Source organism: Drosophila arizonae, chromosome 4 (assembly GCF_054131065.1).
Source record: "Drosophila arizonae isolate 15081-1271.41 chromosome 4, UAZ_ARI_1.0, whole genome shotgun sequence".
NCBI classification, from domain to species: domain Eukaryota; kingdom Metazoa; phylum Arthropoda; class Insecta; order Diptera; family Drosophilidae; genus Drosophila; species Drosophila arizonae.
In genome coordinates, this window is record NC_142924.1 from 21,489,917 (window position 1) to 21,513,094 (window position 23,178).

The 23,178-nt window shown below is 49.9% G+C and overlaps 3 protein-coding genes across 5 annotated transcripts; 2 read left to right on the forward strand and 1 right to left on the reverse strand.

Annotated features, from left to right (window-relative positions):
- Positions 1–167: 167 nt before the first annotated feature.
- Positions 168–14,034, forward strand: Cubn2 (Cubilin 2). 3 transcript variants are annotated; one of them, XM_089466344.1, is made up of 17 exons: positions 168–816; positions 2,074–2,180; positions 2,245–2,549; positions 2,606–4,231; positions 4,305–4,504; positions 4,560–5,037; positions 5,096–5,285; positions 5,447–6,743; positions 6,930–7,812; positions 8,093–8,250; positions 8,311–10,106; positions 10,178–12,440; positions 12,504–12,680; positions 12,737–12,875; positions 13,091–13,260; positions 13,350–13,641; positions 13,707–14,034. In XM_089466344.1, exons 1-17 carry the CDS (start codon positions 268–270, stop codon positions 13,922–13,924), a joined length of 10,848 nt encoding a protein of 3,615 aa, XP_089322470.1. In that variant the 5' UTR covers positions 168–267; the 3' UTR covers positions 13,925–14,034. The 3 variants fall into 3 exon arrangements, with proteins under 3 accessions (XP_089322470.1, XP_089322471.1, XP_089322472.1); XM_089466345.1 differs by having other exon boundaries at positions 4,305–4,498; XM_089466346.1 differs by lacking the exon at positions 168–816 and adding an exon at positions 1,595–1,651.
- On the reverse strand, positions 13,848–17,193 carry LOC108614131 (G patch domain-containing protein 1 homolog). Its single transcript, XM_018008076.2, has 3 exons — positions 17,003–17,193; positions 15,522–16,952; positions 13,848–15,461 (listed from the first exon to the last, which is right to left on the reverse strand). Exons 1-3 carry the CDS (start codon positions 17,058–17,060, stop codon positions 14,047–14,049), a joined length of 2,904 nt encoding a protein of 967 aa, XP_017863565.1. The 5' UTR covers positions 17,061–17,193; the 3' UTR covers positions 13,848–14,046.
- Positions 17,194–17,231: 38 nt separating this feature from the next.
- Positions 17,232–23,178, forward strand: DCTN1-p150 (dynactin subunit 1). The gene is made up of 4 exons (XM_018008075.2): positions 17,232–17,377; positions 17,513–17,576; positions 17,729–19,078; positions 19,950–23,178. The coding sequence occupies exons 3-4, from the start codon at positions 17,774–17,776 to the stop codon at positions 22,374–22,376; spliced, it is 3,732 nt and encodes a 1,243-aa protein (XP_017863564.1). The 5' UTR covers positions 17,232–17,377; positions 17,513–17,576; positions 17,729–17,773; the 3' UTR covers positions 22,377–23,178.

Below are 23,178 nucleotides of genomic sequence, written 5' to 3' on the forward strand. Positions count from 1 at the left end.
TCTCATCTACAGCTGCTGCTGAAAAGAAAAAGAATTTGAGCTACACAAGGTGGGTATTCCCAGTCGTATACTCAACGAATACAGGGTATACTGAGTGGATACGCCCCTTTTGAATGCATATAAAATATATGGAATCTGCTCGGCTGACTTCAGTTCTTGTGCTATTCTCTATGCTTAAGCATAGCCTAAAAATAAAGTGATCTGATCTGATTTATTTGCTGTGGAGCTTAAGCTTAATTTTGTGAAAAAGTTGGAAAATGTGTGAAAATGCCAATTGATAAAATTCAGTGCGTGACTTTTCTAGCTCTGTGTCTCTGCGCCTCTCTGCCACGGATAAAGGCAGGTGGAGAGCACGACCGAGCGCTGCTCCATGGCAGCGACGATGGCACCCTGCTCTTTGAGGCGGCCACAGATCAGAACATAACCTTCCGCCTCATGGGCGAGGCAGCCACGCTGCTCCTGAACGACGTGGACATTGTAGCGGTATTGGAGCGACGTCGGCGTGCGCAGGCGTCAGCGGTACGATGGGAGCCCCTGTCTCTGGACGCGCTCAAGGAACAGTTCCGCAATGTGCAGCGGGATCTGATGCGCTTGGGCAGATGGCTGACGAAAACCCAGAATAGAACACGTCGAGCCGGGCCTACGCAGCGAGTGCTACGCCGCGATATACAGCGAGTCCAGACAATTGCGAACACCCTGACAACCCTCGAGAGCAATCTGCTGAAGAACGACTGCGAGTCGAATCCCTGCAAGAATGGCGGCACCTGCTACGACGCCTACAATGGCTTCTATTGCACCTGCGCCGACGGCTGGCAAGTGAGTAAGCTGAGTGCGACGGGTGGGCGTCTTCCTCGAAACACATTATCCAAAAAGCAAAACAAAAATGGGCGTTATTTTATACTAGAGATAGTCTCTGATAGAAATGGAACTGAAAAACGAGAAAGTTGTAGTAGAAAGATAGGAGTAACGAACAAAAATCGGAATAGGAGAGAGATATAGAAACAGATGACAACTGAAGTTGAGAGAGTCTGGCAGAATGAAGATGGATGGTTATTGATTTTTAGAAGAAAACTCAGATTTCTAATTTTAAATGGGTTCAAGCACTAACCAGGTTCAGAGCATATGAGTATGGGACAGACTTCACAGAAGTCCTAGTTCTTAAGGAAACTATAACACGAAGTAAAACTACATTCTATGCAATCAAAAATTAACGTACGTAAGCTTATTTAGCATATCAACATTTAGCTTTATCTGTCTGTATATCTGACTCCCCGTCTGTCTCACAGTCTGCCTCTCCGACTGTCTCTCTATCTATCAGGCTAGCAAAAAGGACGTAGAAGAACTACAAAATATCTTTTAAGTTGTCTATATGTACATATGTCTGCAGCAGTCCTCACTCGGTATTTATATATGAGTAAAGCGAATCTAGAGTGCTTGCAATAGTAGAGAGTGTTCCCATTGGTCACTTAAAGCTCGACTGCAACGATCTCTCTCTAAACTCTGAGTGAAAAATGCCCTATATAAAGGCCAGCAATTGCAACATTTCTTCAGTCGTCTAGGGCTGGTGGGGGTCAATTGTGCAGTGCTGTGTAAAGTGAAGGGAGGTGAAATGTGTGATCGTTTAGCCTTCAAGATTTACAGGAAATACTTGGTGAAAATAAAGGAAATACTTAAGCAACTACTGGGAGGAATTACTTAGAGAAAATGCTTAGAAGAAAATACTTTAAGGAGATACTTTGAGGAAATCTTAGACCTTACCTAGAAGAAATACCTAAACGAAATATTTAGAGGAAATACTAAAAATAATTACAGAGAGGGAATACTTCGAGGAAATACTTAGAATACTTACTTTTTCAGCTTAAACCAAAAAAAACACATGCACGCATTAGGCTTCAATATGGAAACTTTATTGTTTAACAACTAATTTTGTAGCTGGACTTTCTTTACATAGCTTCATGCGGTTTTTCATTAATAAAGAAATGGGTTATTAAATATGTTAATTATATGTTATTCTATTTCACGCTATAGCGAATCGATAGAGAACTGATAATATTTCAACTTGTTTCGCCTCAGGGGGCCACGTGCGAGGATGATGTGAACGAGTGCTTTAGGTTTGCCGGCACGGATTCGGCTGTGTGCCAGAACGACGCGCAGTGCATCAATACGCCGGGCAGCTATCGGTAAGTGGAGCAGGATAATCAAACAGGGCATTCGCTGCATCAATACGATCGTGCAATCTTCTAGTTGCGTCTGCCGCAATGGCTTCTCGGGAGCCCACTGCCGTCTGCGCCAACACGTCTGCCTGAGCAATCAGTCGGCGGAGCTGTGCGGCAGCCATGGCACCTGCTTGCCGGCCAACAGTGCGGCTGGTTATGTGTGCATCTGCGAGCCGGGCTGGACCTGGGCGGATACGAATGTGAGCAGCGCCAGCGCCAGTCCCTGTACACGTGATGTGAATGAATGTGCGCCAGACGTGAATCCCTGCCATGATGAGTGCATCAATTTGCCGGGCAGCTTTCGCTGCGGCGCCTGTCCGCCGGGCTACACAGGTGAGGCGGGCACTATGATGGTATGTCTCTTGCCTGATTCCTTTATCTGATTCCAGGCGATGGCCGGCACTGCCGAGATCTTAACGAGTGCGAGGACGGCAACAACGGGGGCTGCAGTCAACGGCCGTTGGTCAACTGCATCAATACGGAGGGCTCTTACCGATGCGGTCGCTGTCCGCCGGGCTGGACGGGCGATGGCCGGGTCTGCAGCGAGGCCAAGTCCAACTCGTGCAACGGGGAGTCCATTTGCCATCCACGTGCCGAGTGTGAATATATTTCCGGCACAGTCGTATGCAGCTGTCCGGCCGGATTCTTTGGGCACGGCTATGGCGCCGATGGCTGCACCGAGGACTCCAGCCGGAGGCCCTGCGACGATCATCGCTGCCTGAACAATGGCACGTGCGTACTCAGTGGGCGCGGCACCAGCTGCATCTGCCAGCCGGGCTACACGGGCGCCCTGTGCGCCGAGGCTGATGCCTGTCATCCGAATCCTTGCCAGAACAACGGCGTCTGCCATCTTTTGCCCGGAAATAAGCATCAATGCGTTTGCCCCGCCGGCTTCACGGGCAGCAGTTGCTCCCACGTGCGCAGCTACTGCGGCATCGTCCTGCGCGAGGAGGCGGGCAGCCTGCAGTTTCCTCCCAGCAGCAGCGGCAGCAGCAGCGCAGCTGGCACTGGCTATCAGCCCAACGAGCGCTGCGCCTTCATCATACGCACGCGGCCCGGCCTGGTGCTGAACGTGACCTTTGGCTTGTTCGATCTGCAGCAGACGCCAGCTGACTGCAGCGCCGACTTTCTGCAGCTGCACGATGGCAGCTCGCTGACCGCTCGACAAATTGGACGGTTCTGTGGCACTCGGCTGCCGTTGGGCGACGGCCGAGTGGTGACCACCCAGGAGCAGCTGTTCCTCTGGTTCCGCTCGGACAATGAGACGCAGGCGCGAGGCTTTAATCTCACCTGGCACTCACAGCCGTTCACGTGCGGCGAAACCTTACAGCTGGCCCTGGGGGACAGCGGAGTCCTGCGCTCGCCCAGCTATCCGGGCAAAGCGCGCTCTGGTCTCGACTGTCGTTGGCTCCTGAGAGCACCATATGGCAACCGGCTGATCTTGCGCTTCTATGAAATCACATTGGGCAACGGCCGGGACAACGGAGAGTGGACGACCAACTGCAGCAATGGGGACTCACTTGGTGTCTGGGAGTCGGATCGGCTGCTCCACATGGCCTGCCAGTCGGAGCAGCCGGCGCCCCTGCACAGCTCGTCGAACCAGCTGCGCATTGTATTTCACACGGATAGAAATCGCGCGGACAGCTTGTTCCAGCTGCACTACGAAGTGGTGCCGGGTCATCCGGGCTGCGGTGGCATCTTCAACGAGCCGAGCGGCGTCGTCAGTGGTTATATGAATGCCAAGCTCTGTTTGTATCTCATCGAACAGCCGTATGGAACGCAGATTGAGCTGACATTCCTCCGGGTTAAGCTATTGCACGACTGCTCCCTCCAGCAGCTGGAGATCTTTGATGGACGGACAGACGAGGAGCCACTGCTGCGGCGCTACTGCGGAGAGCCGGAAGACAGTGAACTGCTGCCGGTGACGTCTAAGAGCAATGTTATTCTACTGCGCTACGAGTACGCCTTGGCGGGCCTTGAGTTGACCAAAAGCTTTGAGCTGCGCTACAAGAGAGGTGCGTCGAACATCCGGAATCCGGATTGATGATCATATACTGTTATTTACGATAAGGCCTTTCTCCTTTTCAGTTTGCAGGGGCGTGTATTTTGATGCAGATGTGGCAGGCGGTGTTATAGCCACTCCCAACTATCCGAATAGCTATTTGGAGCAACTCGACTGCACTTACCACATACGTGGGCAGACAGGCTACCTTTTGCGTCTTAACATCACGGATCTATCGCTTAGCGAAACACAAGACGAGGATCAGTTCAGCTATCTAGATGTAAGTGTAAGTAAGATGTAAGTAAATATGTCATATTTTCAAAAATGTAACGAGCCCACAGGTCTATCTGTCCCGGAATGAGAGTGCGAAGCAACGTTTTGTAAAAAATCTGACCAACCTCCTGATAGTCTCAGAGAACAATCAAGCTCGCCTGGTCTTTCACGGTGCCAGCAATCCGCAACGAGCTCGAGGCCTTCGCATGCTATATTCCTTTATTCCAACAGAATGCGGTGGAGTAATGATAAGGGAAGTTCCTGGGACTTATCGAGGGGGCGACTACTGCCAGTGGATCATTGAGGAGCCAGGGCAAAAGCACCTGAGGATTGTTCTGCGAAGCTATTTAAGCCAAATTGTGAATGTCCATATATATGATAATAGCACAGGCTCGGAAGGCAGACTCTTAAACAGTTACAATCTCCAAGTATCAAACGTTCAAAATATTGATGAATACTTCGACTCGAATCTGGTAACAGTTAGTGCTGCAGGCGTCGCATCTGGCTTGTACTTTGTCTACATCAGATATGAGATGGCCAGCCAAGGTACTGTAAGCTCGCCTGGTCAACAAGAAATGCTCGCTTTAACCGATTTCATTCGCAGCTTGTGGGATCAATTCGACAGCTCGCTTCGGAATTATCCAATCACCGAATTGGCCTTTAAAGTATGCCTCTAACTCAAACTGCACTTGGCTAATCAAGGCACCGCTCGGCCAACGCATTGAGCTGATGGTCCACAACTTTACGTTGGAAACCACAGCAGAACGGTGCGCCGATGACTATCTGGAGATAAGGTAATCCTCACCCTTAAGCACTTTCCCTTTTTGGAAATCATTATGTAGTCAATATTAACAAACAAGTCTACTGGGAAATCATATCAAACAGTTAGTTTAATTTATAGTATTTTCATGTATAACTTGTTTGCTTCTTCACAATTCCCTCTACGTCCGAATAGAAATGGTGATCAAAGTACGTCGCCGTTAATCGGTCTCTACTGTGGCAACCGCATTCCACCCCGTATACCCTCCTTTGGCAATGCGTTGTGGGTGCGCTTTCGCTCGGACTCCATTGTGGAGGAGGCCGGCTTCCGCATCACTTGGCAGCAGATGGCCACCGGCTGCGGCGGCAAACTCAACTCGCCGACAGGCGCCATTCACTCACCCCACAGCATAGAGGGCAACCGGGGAGCACTGGCCTGTGACTGGCAGATCACTGTGGCTCAGGGCTCCACTGTGCAGCTGACTCTGCAGAGCCGGGACCCAGGTCTATGCAATGGGCAGTTGGCTATTTTCGATGGACCCAATATCCGGAGCAAGCCCATGGCTTGGAACTGCAGCAGTGAGGGTCAACGGCTGCTATTGAGCTCCAGCAGCAATCACGTCCTGGTGCGCTATAACGTGGAAAAGGAGTCGCCGGAGGGCGTTGACTTTGTCTTGGACTACTCAACGAACTGTCGGGTGCGGCTGGAGGAACTGCAAGGCGCCATCGAAACACCCAATTTTCCGGACAAGTATCCGGCCAACGCGAACTGCGAGTGGGACATACGTGCCGGAGCTAGAAGTAATCACATCCAGTTGGCCTTCTCCCACTTGGCCGTCGAACAACTGGGTCCGAATAGCTGCGACTTCGACTATGTGCTGCTGGGCGACTATCGCGACGAGCAGCTGATCAGCGAGCGACGCCTGTGCCACGCCAAGGACTTGGACTTCACCAGCGTGGGCAATCGAGTGCTGCTTAGGTTCAGCAGCGACAATTCGATGGAGGCGCAGGGCTTTCGTGCTGAGTATAAGCGTCTGGGCTGTGGCGATGTGCTTCAGGGTACGGCCGGCTCTTTCGAAACGCCCAATGCACCCTATAGCGTGGATGTGGACTGCGAGTGGGTGATCACAGTGCCCGAGGGCAATCAAATACGGCTGCTGCTCACGGAGGTGCACATTGAGACGTCACAACGCGACTGCAGCGAGGACAAGCTGTCCGTCCTGTCCGGCAGCGATTCATCTGTCCCCCTCTACAGCACCTGCCACGTGGAGTCCGCCGTCCAAACGCTCATCTCGCCTGCAAACGAGATGCGAGTGCGCTTCCATAGCGGACCCCAACGTACCCGCAAGTACGTGGAAGCCAGCTATGTCATGTTCCAAGCTGCCTGCGGCGGCTACGTGAGCGCATCCAATGGGATTATAACCTCACCCGGCTTCAATGAGCCGGGCTACGACATCTATGACAAGGACTTGGAGTGCGTGTGGAGCATTGAGGTGAGTTGCAAGCGGATTCTCTGAAATGGGATCAATGAGAGAAATTCGTATCAATATGGATTTATTGGCTTTGATACAACTACTCATACAAGGACTCGAAGAATGCTTGCTTATATATGGTGATCATATTAGCACCGTTCTGTCGGTCGATTTCTTACTCTCAATCTGATGCTCTTTGTATTTTAGGTAGCGGATTCGTATGGCTTCTTGTTGATGTTTGACTCGTTCAACTTGACTGGGTCACCCGATTGCAGAGTTTCCAGTTTGGAACTGTCGCACTTCAGAGTCGACAACAGGAGCGAGCAGTTGATAAAGCGGGTCTGTGGCGAAACGTTCCCCAGCATAAAACTGGTGCAAAATCATTTGCGTTTGCGCCTCAGGGTAACCGAAGGTTTTTGGGCCAGATTCTCGATGCGCTTCGAGCAGGTTTGCGGCGGAACGCGGACAGACAGCGAGGGCTACCTGCGCTCACGTCTGGATGAGATATGCTACTGGAACATTGCGGCGCCGGAGGGCACCAAGGTCACTCTCAACATCCACCAGCTGGAGTGTCAGCGCTGCGCCGCATCGGCTGGCAACTGCACTTCAGGTCTGCGCGTGCTGAATGCTCTCGACGAGGTGGTCTACTACGATCTCTGTGAGGAGCATCCGATGCAGCTGTTGCTGCCAACCAACAGTCTGATGATCCAGACGAGTGGCGTAGCCCTTGTGGCGTACTACTCTACCGTCGAGAATTCCTGCGGCGGCAATATTACCTCTGTGCGTGGCACTCTCACCTCACCCGGCTATCCGAACAGCTATCCGGCGAATGTGGAGTGCGTCTGGCAACTTGAAACGCGTGAGGGCAATGCCATGGAGCTAAGATTCGAGGCAATGGACATTGTCCAATCGGAGCATTGCAATACGGACTTCCTGGAGCTGAGAGCCGGTCTCCAGGGTCCTCTGATTGGCCTCTACTGCGACAACGAACTGCCCGCCGAGCCGCTTTTAGTCAATTCCACGCTGTGGATCAAGTTTCGCAGTCAGGCGGCCAGCACCGCCAGTGGCTTCAAGCTGCGCTGGAGCTATGGTAAGTAAAACAATATTTCCTGCTAGCACAAGTCCAACCCTACATTTCAGTATGTATATAAACCAAGTAGAGCCAGTCCTAAGCTACTGCACTCTATTCGTACCATTAGGTTACTTTTCAACAGTGCCGGAACTTCTTAATACTTGGAGCCAACCTGGTTTAATATCAATGTATTTGAAATGCCCCATAGACCCGTCATTAATTTGTGAACCTAACCTAACCCGATCTACTCTATTCATCTCTCGAACGCGTGTAACATAAATTGGGCATTTATTTTCAGTACACGACAACGAATTGACGGAAGGCACTAATGGCACCATTGAATCGCCATCGAAGGTCTCCATACAAGGTGACGATCAACCCTACAGCTGGCGCATCATTGCAGATCGCGAGCGTGTGGTTATCTTGAGTTTCAGGGAATACAACACCGGACTCCTGGTAAGCACGTAATATAACATAGAAAAAACTTTGGTGTGCTTAAGCAAATACAATCTACAGCTCTTCGATGGCTATGATGACACAGCGCTGCCTGTCACCATAGCGTCCTCCCCCTGGCAGTTCACGTCGAGCAGCAATGTGATCTACCTGAAGACTGTGAATAAGGACTTTGATCATTTCCGGGTGCAGTGGCGCGTCCTTCGCAGCGAGGAGGTCAAGACGAATATGACTTTGAAGAGTGAAGTGTGCAATAGGGTGTATACATTGGATAATGGGATGGTTAGACTCAATTCGCCCGGTTATCCCGGTTACAAACCGAACCTGAACTGTGAGTGGACCTTCGTGCCAAAGGACCCATCGAAGCACGCGTATGTGGATATCTTTGAAGCTAGGCTGGAGGTCACAATAGAATGTCAATTGGATTACCTAAGCGTACAGACCTCGAGCAATATGATCGACTGGCCGGAACAGTTGCGCATCTGCAATAGCAGCGCGTATAATGGAAAACGGATAAGTCGTGTACACGGCACTCCGAATCTCAGGCTGCAATTTGTCACAGACGCCACAATCAATGGCACCGGCTTCAGGTCCATTGTGAACACAGAATGCGGCTCCAACATGACCGGGCCCGTGGGCACCATCCTGAACTCATATACGCAAAGGCTTCAGAGCTCCAATGAAGTCGGCTGTGAGTGGCACATTGAAGTGCGTCGAGGTCGAGTGATTGAGATCACGATTGAATATAATGAAACTGCACGAAATACCAGCTGCTCGCACTACGGCATCATCTACGATGGCCTGGACGCGTACGCCCCACAGTTGGCGCCGGGTAAGTTCTGTAACCAGTTGGGCTACAATACGGTGCGCAGCTACCGGACCAGCGGACCGCATGCCTACGTTCGATACGTTTATCCGTCGACAAAACTCAACTTCCAGCCGGTGCAGAGTAGCTGGAATCTGACGTACCGCGAGTTCAGTGAATGCGATGCAGAGGTTCGTCTCACACATCTGGCAAGCAGCTATAACATCAGCTCTCCTGGCTACCCCTACTATCCGCATCCACACTCCGACTGTACCTGGGTAGTTGTGGCACCGCCTGGCGAGACCATAGCAGCCACTTTCGTTGACCGCTTCGCCCTCAGCCAGCGCAATTGTGACAAGGAGTTCGTTGAGCTCTACGACGGCAGCACAACTCTAGCTCGCCGACTGCTACGCACCTGCCGAAGTACAGGCACCAAATACAGCTCCGGCAATCTCCTGCTGGTGCACTATCAGACGCAGCTGAACGAGCCACACGGTGGCTTCCGGCTGAACGTTTCTCTTAGCAGGTGCGGCGGCCGGTTCACCGCACGGAGCGGCACCATCCAGTCGGAGCACTATCCCGCACTGGGCGGATATCCTAAGCCAGCGGTCTGCGAGTATAGCATCCTATCGATGGCGAATACACACATTCAATTGAATTTTACCGATTTGCATTTGCCCTTCGCGGCGTCATCTGATTCTGAGGGACTCGATCGCATTGAAATCCTGGATCCAAACGATGAGCGTAAGATCGTCATGACACTGTTTGGCAATAGGAGCGCTCCCATACCAATTACCTTGACCACAAATCAGGTGGTATTGCGCTTTGTCACGAAGCAGCTTGGTAACAAGTATCGGGGCTTCAAGCTGGAATATCAATCTCTTTTTGGGTCGTGCCATCAGACAGTGAACGCGGCGAGTGGGGAGCTGGAACTGAAGAAGTCCGAGCCAACGCAGTACATACGGTTTTGCTCATGGCGTATTACGGTGCCCAAGGGTCAACGGGTACGTCTTGAGCTCCTCAATCTGGATGAGTTCCGGTCGCTTAATTCGACGTGAGTAAAACGGCTTGCAATTATATTTCTCTATTGGTTGTCAAATTTAAATTTAAATTTTAACTTTAAAGGCCCCGAATGATGTTTAGAACTCCGGTTAGCTTTTACAATGATCCCATCTACTTGTCCAAGATTACAGCGCTCAATCCACAAAATTACAACGGGGATGGCGTTGTTAGATCCACAGACAACTTTATGCTAGTTCGCATGGTGATCTCGGCTCAGCCGATTACACTCCGTGCGCGCTTCAGCTCGAGTGAAGCCTCGCCATGTCCGGACGACATTGGCAGTCGGGCAAGTGGAACAATATCCAACGAAGGTCTGGAGCATCTGCCCACCTATTACTGCACGATTAACTTTGTCAGCGATCCCGGTGTGACAACCAGCTTCACAGTGCAGGAATATCGCAGTAGACGACAGCAGCCCAGTGTTCAGCTGAATGATGATGTCGTTTTCAACAAGATGAGCTTGATCACAGAGAATGCCACCTATTCGCTAGCCACCACAGCCGGTCACTTGACGCTGATGAAGCAGATGGACAACGGCGGTACACATTTCCGGGCCACTTACCGTCGTTACGCATGCGGCGGGCACGTGGAGTTGGCTGAGGGTACCGTCATTGAGTTGCCCCAAATGGTTGCGCACTTTGGCCAGCTGGAGTGCGCGTGGACACTGATGAAGCCTTTTGGATACGAGATAAACGGCGACCTAAGCTTAAGCGATAACTGCGATCGCGAGTATCTGATGATATCTGATCAGAAATTCTGTGGTAGTGCATCGAATCTCAACACCACAATGCTGAATTCGTTACAGATCAGGCTGCTCTACCATGCGACCGAGTATCGTGCCGACAGCACTCCGTTCCGGCTGCAGACCAGCAAGCCCGAGTCCCTCGGGGGCTGGGGGAACATAATAATCGTCGGCCGACAGCCAACACCGCCCATCAAAATAGACGCTCAGAGCTATAGGAACAACATGGAGCTCAGCTGGGAGTTCCAAGCACTGGGTAAGCTATCACTGCAGCTGCAATTTCAGGGCAGATTCTTCATTGAAACGGCGCCCAACTGCAGTCACGATAGCCTGGAGGTGCTTCAATTCCAGCAAGGCATGTGGCAGCCCCTGGCCAAGTACTGCGGCCGCGAGATGCCCGATCCGCTCTTCATTCCGGCCAGCAGCATGCGAGTTGTTTTTCGCACCGACGATCAGATCACAGCCGACGGCTTCACCTTTGTCGTCTCGCCCAGCTGTGACACGAAGCTGGTTGCCAGCACAGAGCTGCAAACGCTGAGCTTCCTCAAGCTGAACCGCCTGGCGGGCAGGGAGTGCAGCATAGAGATAACCACAGATACCAAGCATCAGCTGCTGGTCAGCGTGACTAGCAGATCCAGAGCGCGCCCCTCCGCACAGCTCTGTCGCCTGGTTGGCTTTATGGCCTATCGGCTAGATGGCGAGCACGAGGAGGAGCAGTCGCTGGGCAGGCAATGCCCCACTTTCGAGGTGACCGGCTACAAGAGAATACGCATTGTGTACACGCCCCAGCTGATGACAAGTATCGCCTGGGAGCTGCAGTATCAGCGGCTCGAATGTGGCGGCGACTACCGGGCGCCCTTTACGCTGCGGCCGCCAATCGGCATTGCGAACGGGAAGAGCTGTGAGTGGCATGTGATGGCGCCACCACAGCATGCGATCCTCATGCGCTTCAAGTACTTGGACATCGAAAGCAGCCAACTCTGCCAACTGGGCCATCTGAGCATCTATCGGGGTAATGCGGTGAATGAAGAGCACCGCCTCTACCGCCTCTGTGGCAATCTAACCAGACCCAGCATTATGGTGGACAGCAATCAGGCAACCATTGTGTACAAATTGTACCTAGAGCAAAGCAGCAGGGGCTTCTTGGCTAGCGTTCACTTCACTCCCAATTGCAATGAGCGCCTGGCGTTAAGCGAGGGTAACACACGGATGAGTCTGGTGCGTCACTACCAACTGAATGCCACCAATGGCACCGAGGACCTGCAGTGCTTCTTCCGAGCCAGTGCAGCGCCCGGCTATCGGCTCTCAGTGTGGCTCAAGCAGTTGCAGCTGAACGCGAATCGCTGCAAAGGGGAGAGCTGCAACACACTAGAGGTGATCGACGGCTTCGACAGGGACAGCACCAGCATGGGCATCTACTCTGCCGTCGACGGCAATGACACCAAGCTCTTCAGCTCGAACCCGGATTTGCTGATTAAGCTGAGTGGAACTGTGGCTCAACCGAATGGAATTGGTTTCGAGCTGATTCTGCAAATGGAGGCCACTGTCTGCGGTCAGTTGAAATACAATCTGCTTGGGAATGAGGTGAGTAATAGATCCTCAGCCTTGGACACGCTCTTTGCCCACTCACACGTCCTTCCATTACAGACAGTGAATATTCGCATGAGCAACGTGAACCAAACCAGCTTGGGAGGCAGCATCCACTGCATGTGGGGCTTCAAAGCGAATGCTCCGTTTGAGCTTGACCTAAAATCGGTTCAGCTCCAGGATGTCGCCCAGTCGACAGGCAAATGCATCGATTACCTGCTCATGTCCATACAAAATGTGAGTCCATCTGAAATCAGTCAAATGAATATTGCTCTAACTACTGCTATTCCCAGGGCGACAATCGGTATTTTTGCGGCCAGTTTCGTAATACTGTTGTGGATATTACCAATGGTACGCAGTTCACGCTGACATTCCACAGCAGCAGACAAGGAGTACTGGACTCGATTGATATTTCACTTCACCGAAAAGCAAGTAGGTCAATGCAGCTAATAGAATACATATATGGATAACTTTCAGATATCACATATGTATGCACATATCAATATCTATATGTCTATAGCTATCCAGCCTTCTACGGCTGCTTCACTTCTTTCTAAATCACTTCTTTAATTATTTCTTTCCTCATCCTTTGAGAATCACATAGAAGGGCATACTTTTTATCAAAATTCAAATTCAATCAATTGCAGATTGCAATCGCACTTACAACGCCCTAAGCGGCATGATTTATTATTATACGAATAATGAATTGGAGATAGGCAACTGCACCAACTACATACGAGTCCCAGATAAGTATTACTTGACACTCGAAATAATGTACATCACACTTGAACATGGATCAAACACATCCTCCTTCAATGTAAGTAATTCTCTTATTTCTATAATACTTTCTAAGTAAAATTTAGTTCCTACTCCCTTTTAATTTTTATTGATAAATCCATTTTACAGGTGACGGATCTTCGGACAAATCATGTCATCTATAATTTGACAAACAATGAATATATTTCATTCGTATCCGTTCGTAGCACAGCAAATGCCATTCGTCTATCGGGTTTGGGCGTAAGGTTCTTACAGCTGACATATTACTCCACAACTAGTAAGTCTCCCCCGGGCTGTGGAGGTGAGCTCAATGGGCTAGAGGGCATAATCTCGAATCCGGACTACGATAATCGAAACTATTCGGACTGTAGCTGGCGCATATCCGTGCCTGGTGGTAAAACTCTACAATTTAGTTTCAGATGTACGTTCCACATAGCATTTCAAATATATATTTGATATTCGACTAATCGTATTTTCTACATTCAGCGTTTGACATGGGCTCCCACTCCAACTGTCAACTGGACAATATCAAAGTTTACGAAGTCTTGCCCGACTTTAGCGAGAAGCTGCATTACACTTTCTGTGGCCAAGAGGAGCCGGAAGTATTCTTGGTGAAGTTCAATCAAATTAGGATCGCGGCCAAAAAATCACCCAACTTTAATGGAATTGGATTTCAATTGTACTTCTATAACATGGTAGAGTAGCTCCATTTGAGCTACGCTCGGCATTATTATAAAAAACACATCTATATGTATTTGATTTTAACTTAAATAAGGAAATAGTCTATATCCAAATACAAATACCATAATAATAATTCCTCATAGTGTTAATGCTTGCTTTTCTTTTTCTTGGACTTGTGCTTTGATTTCTCGCCCTTTTTCGACTTTTTCTTGGACTTCTGTTTTGACTTCTTGGACTTTTTGGAGCTGGACTTCTTGGACTTTGATTTCTTAGCCTTCACATCGCTGTCGTCACTGCTGGAATCGGTGCTATCCTCGTCGCTATCTTCGCTGCTGCTCAGCGTGCGTTCCACCCACTGTTCAGCTTTGCGTTTCTTCGGCGCATGCTCTTGCCAGAGCTGTTGCAGCTTGGCATCGATGCTGGCCTCGGCCTGGACCTCGGTGGGCTTCAGCTGGCTGGGCAGCTTCGGCCCGTAGAGGTCCTCTTGAGGCACCTCTGCCATGGCCAATTCCCGATCGTTTCTCAGTCTCTCCTCACGCGATTTATACGCAATCTTCAACTTGTTGCCAGGAATTGGAGCAAACTTCGTTGGCGCTGGCTCTGTCGGCTTGACCATCTCCTCTGGTGGTTTGAACAGTGCCGCAAATAGTCCGCGTGGAGGTGAATTATTCCGTAACAAATTGACCGCCGCCGCTGATGTGGCTGTGGTGCATGGCAAGCCCAAGGCAGCTTGCATTTCCCTAATCTTAGCATCCCTCTCCAGCTCTGGCGGCTGTCCCTGTGCCACTGCTGGGGCCTCTGTCTCCTCGTCGCTGTCGTCGAATATGCTCTTGAAAAGATCAATCTTTTCGGAAATGGGCTTGTCCCGTGCCGCATCTACAGCATGTTCAAGTGGTGTCTTCGACACAAAAGTGGGATTGGTAGCTGTGCTGCTAGCAGACTCCAGTGGCGCTTTAACTTCTGCCTCTTCTACAGGAGCTGTTGGTGCTGGCTTCGAAGTCGGCAGCGTCACTTGCTCCCGCTGCTGCTGTCCTTGGTGCTGCTTGGGCAGCTCAATGTGCTTGGGTATAATTGTAGGTGTTTGGAAATTCGCTTTGGTGTTGACCGAAGTCTCCAAATAATCAAATATGGACATTTTGGCTTTGCCTTTTAATGTATTTTCGACTTCTGGCAGAGCACCGCCAAACGGTTCCGCGATATTGTATCGCTTGCATAACAATGCGCTAGGCTTCCACATAGCTTTCGTGCGTTTCATAACAATTTTAAGCTTCTCTTCTGGTTGGACTTCTTGTTTTGCATTCCCTTCCTGCACCGTAGCCTCTGAAACAAATCTGTCGAGCATGAGACCAGCCAGTGGTCGGTAGATCTTGGATGCCTGCATAAACTCCTTTTTTTCCATTTCACGATCCCACAAAGAAAGCGTAACTGGCTGTAGCTCGGCCAGAAATTCGGTAATCTCTTTATCGTCCTTAAGATTTGCTGCCAGAAACTTTTCATAGCGTTGCTGTTTAGCTTCGTCTGCAAGAAAGGGCTTGAATCCGCTGGAGGGTTGGCTAGATGCTGGAATTAAGAAGTTATTATATAAGTAATCCTATTTCAAGGAATCAATGAGATAAATACCTAAATTCTTGGTCTTGCTGGCAGCCTGTGCCTGGAGTGCAGCATTCGATTCTTGCAGCTCTTTGCTGAGCTCGACTGGCGCCACCGTCGTCGCTGGCAGTTCCTCGCCGGCTGTAGTTATGAGTCCACCCTTGGTAAAATTGTTACTTTTGGCACTAATTAATTCAAGCAGAGATTTACTGCGTTCCTGTTGCTCCTGAGTGCTGACACTGTTTGTCGTCTTAAAGGGATTTTTTTTGACTTGTGACTCACCGAGCAGTTGGGCCCGCTGCTCCGGATTTAGATCATGCCTACCTAGGCCTGCCTTCTTATAGTCCGCCTCGGCTATTTTACGCGCACGCTCTGCATCCAAGGGCGTAAACCGGCTGCGCCGCTGGAGCCAATTGCGAGGCTTAAAGTCACGAGGCAAATCGATTACAAACGGCTTATTGTGAGTGATGTTACTCTTGTCCTCGCTGAAGCCATCGATCACGTGACGCTGCTGCACATACTGTGCTTTCTTTTGCTGGGGCTGTTTGTCAGCCAGCGAAAAGTCATAGCGAGTCATGTCGTCCTTTGCATAGATATCTTCGTCCTCTTCCTCGAATGCTCCCACGCCAAAGGCCTGGCCGCGTATGGAGAACGGCTTCTGCTTAGCCGCTGTGTCCATCTGGCCAAATAGATTAATGTGCTGCATGGGAGCTGCAGTCGTGCTGCTCTTGGATAGTACTGGAGCACGGCTGAGACCTGAGTAGCTCATGCCAAAGCGATTCTCTTTGGGGGTGTAAAACATGGGCTCATAGTCATCAGGGGCAAAGGTAATGTCCTCATCTTCATCTTCGTCTTCGTCATCATTATCCTCATCGTCAGCTGCATCTTCACTGTGCTGTTGCTTTGTCGAGCTTGGAAGTCCCTCATTCCCGTAATGGTCCAGCAGATATTGTTCTCTTTTGTTACGCGCCATCGCCAGTCGTTTTTCTTTGCGCGTTTGGCGCGGTCCGACACCCTGGCCGGGCTTCCAACCCATGCTCTTTAGTATACGCACGGCAACCTTATCACGTACGGGACGTAAAAGCTGTTCCAGGACAGGTACACCGGGAATGGGTCCAGCCACCTGTGGCTGCATCAGCTTGCGTTTGCGCTGGCCCGTTCGCTGCTCTTGCTCGCTCTCCTTTGAGAAATCATCTCGTGTGCGTATGCCTTGGGGGGCTATTCCAAATTCACCCAAATCTTCATTGTCCATGAAGTCTTCGGGTCGTTGTTGCACTTTGCTGGCTTTTTCGCCCCGTGAACTCTTGAAATTCTGTGGCGTCCAACCCTCCAGTGAGCCAACAGTATTCCAAAAACCAGCACTAAAGCCCCCAGTAAAGGCACCATGAAACCGGCGCTTACCATTTTCATCTTTGACAATTTGGTCTTCAATCGCAAGTGGTTTTTTTGCGGGCACCTCATCTGAAAACATATATGATTAACACACTCTATTGTATTCTCACAGTATTTACCTTTCTCAAGTGGCTCCAAGGGTGTGCCAAACCGATGTAAATGGTTTTCCTCGTCCATATTTATTTAAAAAAATTCACGACTTTGTTTGCTCAAAATTTGCAGTCCTTTTAATGCGCGCTCAGCTGGCCAATAAACGTAAACAAAACTCCAGGGCTGCCAGATCGGAAAAACTTTCTGCTATCGTTTGAAACATCTAAGTATTTTTATAAAGCTACTTTGCAATATATCGATGCTGTTCAGAAATCATCGCTGAGCATTAACAACTCACATCTCTACCTCACAGCTGTTCAGCTTTGTAAATTTGCGAATTTAGAATTTTTCGGAAGAATTACTTTGCAAATAGTGAAAACATTTGCTTTTGTTTTATTATAAATGTAAGTATCGCATGTGTGTGTGTTATGCATACGCATTGCATCGAATGCAGGTGGCAATTATTGCTAGGCATCAGTGAGTACTGCTCTTTTGGTGACTAATGATGTCAACATTTTTCGGTTTCTCTTTCCAATCAGCTACTTGGCGTTAGCCATATTTAAAAGCTGGACGTGACTGCAGCAGGTGTATAAAAAAACTGAGGTAAGTTTTGCAATTTGATTTGCAATATGCAAATATATTGAAATTTAATTCTAATGCCTATAATTTTTTTCTACGAACATACATACACGCTCACATACAATCGCTCACGTACACGTTTTCAAACATATACACATAACGTCATCTAACGCCAGTCATATAACGCACACAACTGGCCCAGGTGACGGCAGTGCATCGAGATGTCGGAGAAGAACATAAAAGTGGGCGCCCGGGTCGAACTGACCGGCAAAGAGCTGTTCGGCACGATCGCCTACGTTGGCATGACCAGCTTTGCCGTTGGCAAGTGGGTGGGCGTGGTGCTGGACGAACCGAAAGGCAAGAATAGCGGTTCCATTAAGGGACAGCAATATTTCCAGTGTGACGAGAATTGTGGCATGTTCGTGAGACCAACGCAGCTGCGAGTGGTAACACCAGCTCCAGAAAATGCGCCCGGCAGCGGTAGTTCAGGCAGTGCCACGCCAACGCCGCAACCCACAAAGGCACGGCTTAGCGGATCACGCACCTCACTCTCATCCAGTCGCCAATCATTGCTTGGTTCACGCACACAACTAACCACGTCGTTAAGCGAGCGAACAAGCTCTAATAGCAGCCTGGCAACACGAAAGTCGCTGGCGCCCCAGAGCAGCAAAGATAAGGATGCCACCAGTACGGGACAAGAAGCCGGTGCAACAGCATCAGCAACGGCATCCAAGCGCGCGTCGTTTGTAGAGACAGGCTTTCTAGAGATACTGAAGCCGCAGTTTACGCCATCACAGCCCATGCGTTCGCCTTCGTTTACGACGCCTCCAAATGCAACAGAGGACAAAGTGGCCTTGTTGGAGGCACAAAAGATAGCCGCAGAGCTGCAGACACAACTAGCCGATGTCACCGAAAAATTGGAGACGCTCAAGCAGCGTCGCAACGAGGACAAAGAACGTCTACGTGAATTCGATAAAATGAAAATCCAATTCGAGCAACTGCAGGAGTTTCGCACCAAAATCATGTCAGCCCAGGCCTCGCTGCAAAAGGAGCTGCAACGCGCCAAGCAGGAAGCAAAGGATGCCATCGAAGCCAAGGAGCGACATGCCCAGGAAATGGCCGAGCTCTCCGACAACGTCGAAATGATCACACTCGATAAAGAAATGGCCGAGGAAAAGGCCGACACGCTGCAGCTGGAGTTGGAGTCAAGCAAGGAGCGCATTGAAGAGCTACAGGTGGACCTGGAGCTGTTGCGTTCCGAAATGCAAAACAAGGCTGAGACAAACATAACGGCCGCCGAGGGTGGCATGTCCACCTACGAATTTAAGCAGCTCGAACAGCAAAACATACGCCTCAAGGACACACTGGTGCGACTGCGAGATCTAACGGCACATGACAAGCACGACATTCAAAAGCTGACCAAGGAGCTGGAAATGAAACGATCCGAGGTCGCCGAACTGGAGCGCACAAAGGAAAAGCTCAGCTCAAAGATCGATGAGCTGGAGGCCACAGTCGCCGACTTGCAGGTGAGTTGAATACTTTTACTCTTGCTATAGCAACCATCAGGCCTGTTCTTGAAATTTGATTCCCAACTAATTGAATTCTTATTTTATTTAAATTGGTTTCTAATCTTATTTAAATTTTCTTTTTTTAATTAGAATTTCGTTATATATTTTTAACAGCGCCTCTGCTGCAGTTACATATGCCATTTATGGTAGATAAATATAGAGATTATGTGAAGATTATGAAGCTGAAACTAATAATGAAATATTCATTTTTAGAAATTTATTTTTTTTTTTTTTCTATTGAAATTGATAATATGTGATTCTGTTTTTATTTTTTGTTTACCACATTAAATTCAATGTTTCCTTTTTAATATCCTTTCTTCATCAAATGGGAGCAGGCCTGAATAGATGTATGTATGTGTCTTTACTCTATTTCAAACACGCTCATAACAAAGACTTGAGTTTAATTTTGTTTTAAGCTTTTTTGCTTTCGCTTGCTTTACTCAGCTCTGCCGCTCTCTTTTTATGACACACTCGCACAATTTTTCTTGGCTTTGTTTTGCTTGGCTTTGCTGTAGCTGAGCTCTTCACGAACATTTCTTTTTGCAACACTAAAATGTCTAAGAATCTGCTGTGTTTCGCTCCAAACTCTAAATAAAATGTGAAATTTTTCATTTAATTTCTTTGCCGGCATACATTAAATAAAATAAATATGAAACGGTTGCAGGAGGTAATTTCCAATTGTTCAAGTTTATGTCAAGTTTCATTTCATTCGTTTCATTCATTTCCCCAAGAGTTTTCAACAGTTTTCATATTACGCTAAGCATTTCTTGCATTGCCAATTCAAAGACTTAATTTCACACAAGAAACAAATATTATTGCACTTCTCAAGGAACAAGTCGATGCTGCACTGGGCGCCGAAGAGATGGTGGAGCAGCTGGCCGAGAAGAAAATGGAGCTGGAGGACAAAGTGAAGCTGCTGGAGGAGGAAATCGCCCAGCTTGAGGCACTGGAGGAGGTGCACGAGCAGCTGGTGGAGAGCAACCACGAGCTGGAGCTGGACTTGCGCGAGGAACTGGACCTGGCCAATGCCGCCAAAAAGGAGGTGCTGCGGGAACGCGATGCCGCCATTGAGACCATCTACGATCGCGACCAGACCATCACCAAGTTCCGTGAGCTCGTCCAGAAGCTGAACGAACAGCTGATCGAACTGCGCGAGCGCAGCTCCAACAATGATCAAAAGTCACTGCAGGATCCCAGCCTCAAGCTGGCCACCGAGACCATCGACTACAAGCAGATGTTCGCCGAGTCGAAGGCCTACACGCGCGCCATCGACGTCCAGCTGCGTCAGATTGAGCTGAGCCAGGCCAACGAGCATGTCCAGATGCTGACCGCCTTCATGCCCGAATCGTTTATGAATCGCGGTGGCGACCATGACTCCATATTAGTCATACTGCTAATCTCGCGCATTGTGTTCAAATGCGGCATTATCGTCTCGCAGACGCGCGAACGTTTCCCGGCCGTGGAGGCGGTGACACGCGAGGCCGTCACCCAGGGCCATGCGGTGCAGCAGTATGCCTTCAAGTGCCGCCTGATGCACTACATCCACAATCTGCAGTGTGCGCTGCACCAGATCCTCTACGGCCTCAACAGCTGCCAGCCCGATACGCTGCTGCGCGCTGGTAGCTCGCTGCCGGAGATGGTGGCCCAGGAGAAGATTGTCGACGGCATTATTGAGCTGCTGAAATCGAATCAACTGGACGAGAACAGCACCACGGACAACATCGAGAAGTGCGTGGCGTTCTTCAATGCCATGAACTCGGTGCTGCTGGCAGGCGAACAGCTCCTGAACGAGACCCAAATGATACGGGACTGTGTGGCCTCGCTGAGCGCTGCCTGTGAGTCCATACTGAACGACACGGCCATTGCCAAGGTGATCATCCAGGAGGCGGGCGCCGCCAGTGACTCGATGCTGCTCATACAGTTCCTCAACGAGCACATGGAGAGCATCAAGCAGCAGGTGAAGCTGATCAAGCGACGCCTGCCCAACGATCAGCATGTGATCAAGTGCGGTCTGTCGCCGCACAAGATGGATGCCATGCGGGCGCTGGCCCAGAATATCAGTCGCATCATGTCCGCCATGCATTTGGCCACCAAGCAGGCGCTGGCTGCCATCGTGGCCAACATTGAGAGCGACAATGCGGCGGAGCACACGCTCCCACAGGACAAGTACTGGTCCCTGTTGTCGGCGGCCTGTGAGCGCATCTACGAACAGGACGATCGCGGGCCAACGCAGAACTTTAAGGCCCTGCTGGGTCAGGCCAACGCGGATCTGCAGCACATTGCCCAGCACCTGCTGGACAAGGAGTACGAGATTATGTCAGCCGCTGGCGCAGCTCCTCGTCCCCAAACGCTCAGTACGCCTCTCAGTCAGCGTTCGCAGCTGATCAAGAAACAGCTGGAGCAGAAGAATGTGCTGGCTGCAACGCTCGAGAATCGCGAAGCGGACATCAAGCAGCTCAAGCTGGCGGCCAAGATGAAGCTGAACGAGCTGAGCGAAATGCAAATACGCAAGGATCTCGCTGAGAAGAAGCTGAGCGTGCTGCAAGACGAGTACGAGCATGCGGTGAACAAGTGGAAACTGCAGTACGAGGAGACGCACAAGAAGCTGCTGCAGAAGGAGAAGGAATTCGAGGAGACCATGGATCATTTGCAGAGCGACATAGATGCGCTGGAGAGCGAGAAGAGCGACCTGCGCGACAAGCTGAAGCTGAACACCAGCGCCGGCAAGAGTCTGACCTCCGATTCGCACTCCTCGCTCCACAATCTGTCCGCCACGGGCACGAGCAGCGCCAATGTCAGCTACACGGCGCCCGCTGGCACCGCTCCCCTGGTGGCCGAGGAGCTGCAGCTGCTCAAGTGCGCCTTCAACAATGAGCGCAACGAACGCATGCGGCTGCAGGCGCAGGATATGCGCGCCAAGCTAAAGCAGCTGGAGCCAATCTATGTGCCCCAGCCGCAAGATCAGCGCATCAATGCGCTCGAGTCTCAGCTGACCAAAATGAAGCATGCTTGGGTGCTCTCCCTCCTGCAGGTGCAGGCCAAGGGCAGCGGCGGCATGTCAGCAGCCAATATCAACAGCATCGCGCTGCAGCGCCGCAATCAGCCGCTGCCCCCGAAGACGGAGATCTGCACGCGCGCCTCCCGCCTCGCCTCGGACATACTGACAGAGTATCTACAGCGGAAGCCACATCGTGCATCAGCAGGAGAATTCGCCGTCTTCCCTACAGTCGACGTGAAGCGAGTGCTGCAGATTTAAGTGCTTCAGCGGGGGGCGGGGCAATAGCTAGGCTAGGTTTATAAGTGCGCAAACATTTTAGAGATTACAAATTGCCTAGGAATGTGATGTGGCAACTTATCATGCCACATGAACTCTGGGCAAGAGCTCGCCTCTTGCTCAACGTTCACGTAGCATTGCAGTTCCACATTTCTTGCAATTTGTTTTTGGTAATAATACACACGCTTACGCCGAAGCAGTTCGTATCCACCTTTCCTCCAACCACAGCTGCAACTCCAGCTCGAGTCCCGCTCCAGCTAATAACACCCACTAATATTCCGTATATCCTTTCTCAGAATCTGCCTTACGTGGTGGCCGCTGCATTATTGCTGATTGTTGTATTTGCACTTTGGCTGCGCTTTCCCAGCGACGTTCGATTTGTGTGGAACCTGCGTTGGCCCCATCGCTGGCGCTGAGGCAATCCTGCTTGCATGCATCAGATGCGTGCCCATATACATATATATTTTATTGGTATTTAATTTATGTTTGTATCATAATGTATGTTAACCATGTAACTCTGTGTATCTCTAACGAGGCCTCTAATGAAATCAACTCATGCGAACATTTTTACAAACATGTATTATCTATGAAGCGAGAACTATGTGAATAAAAGACACCTACAACATAACTAACACTCACTTTGTAACTAAAAGAAAAATATAATGGATATGAAATCAAACATAGTTTGCATATGACAATTTATATAAATATCTATATATTTATATATACACAAACATATTATATTCAAATAAACGAGTATTTTTTCCACATGTTGCTTGACGAA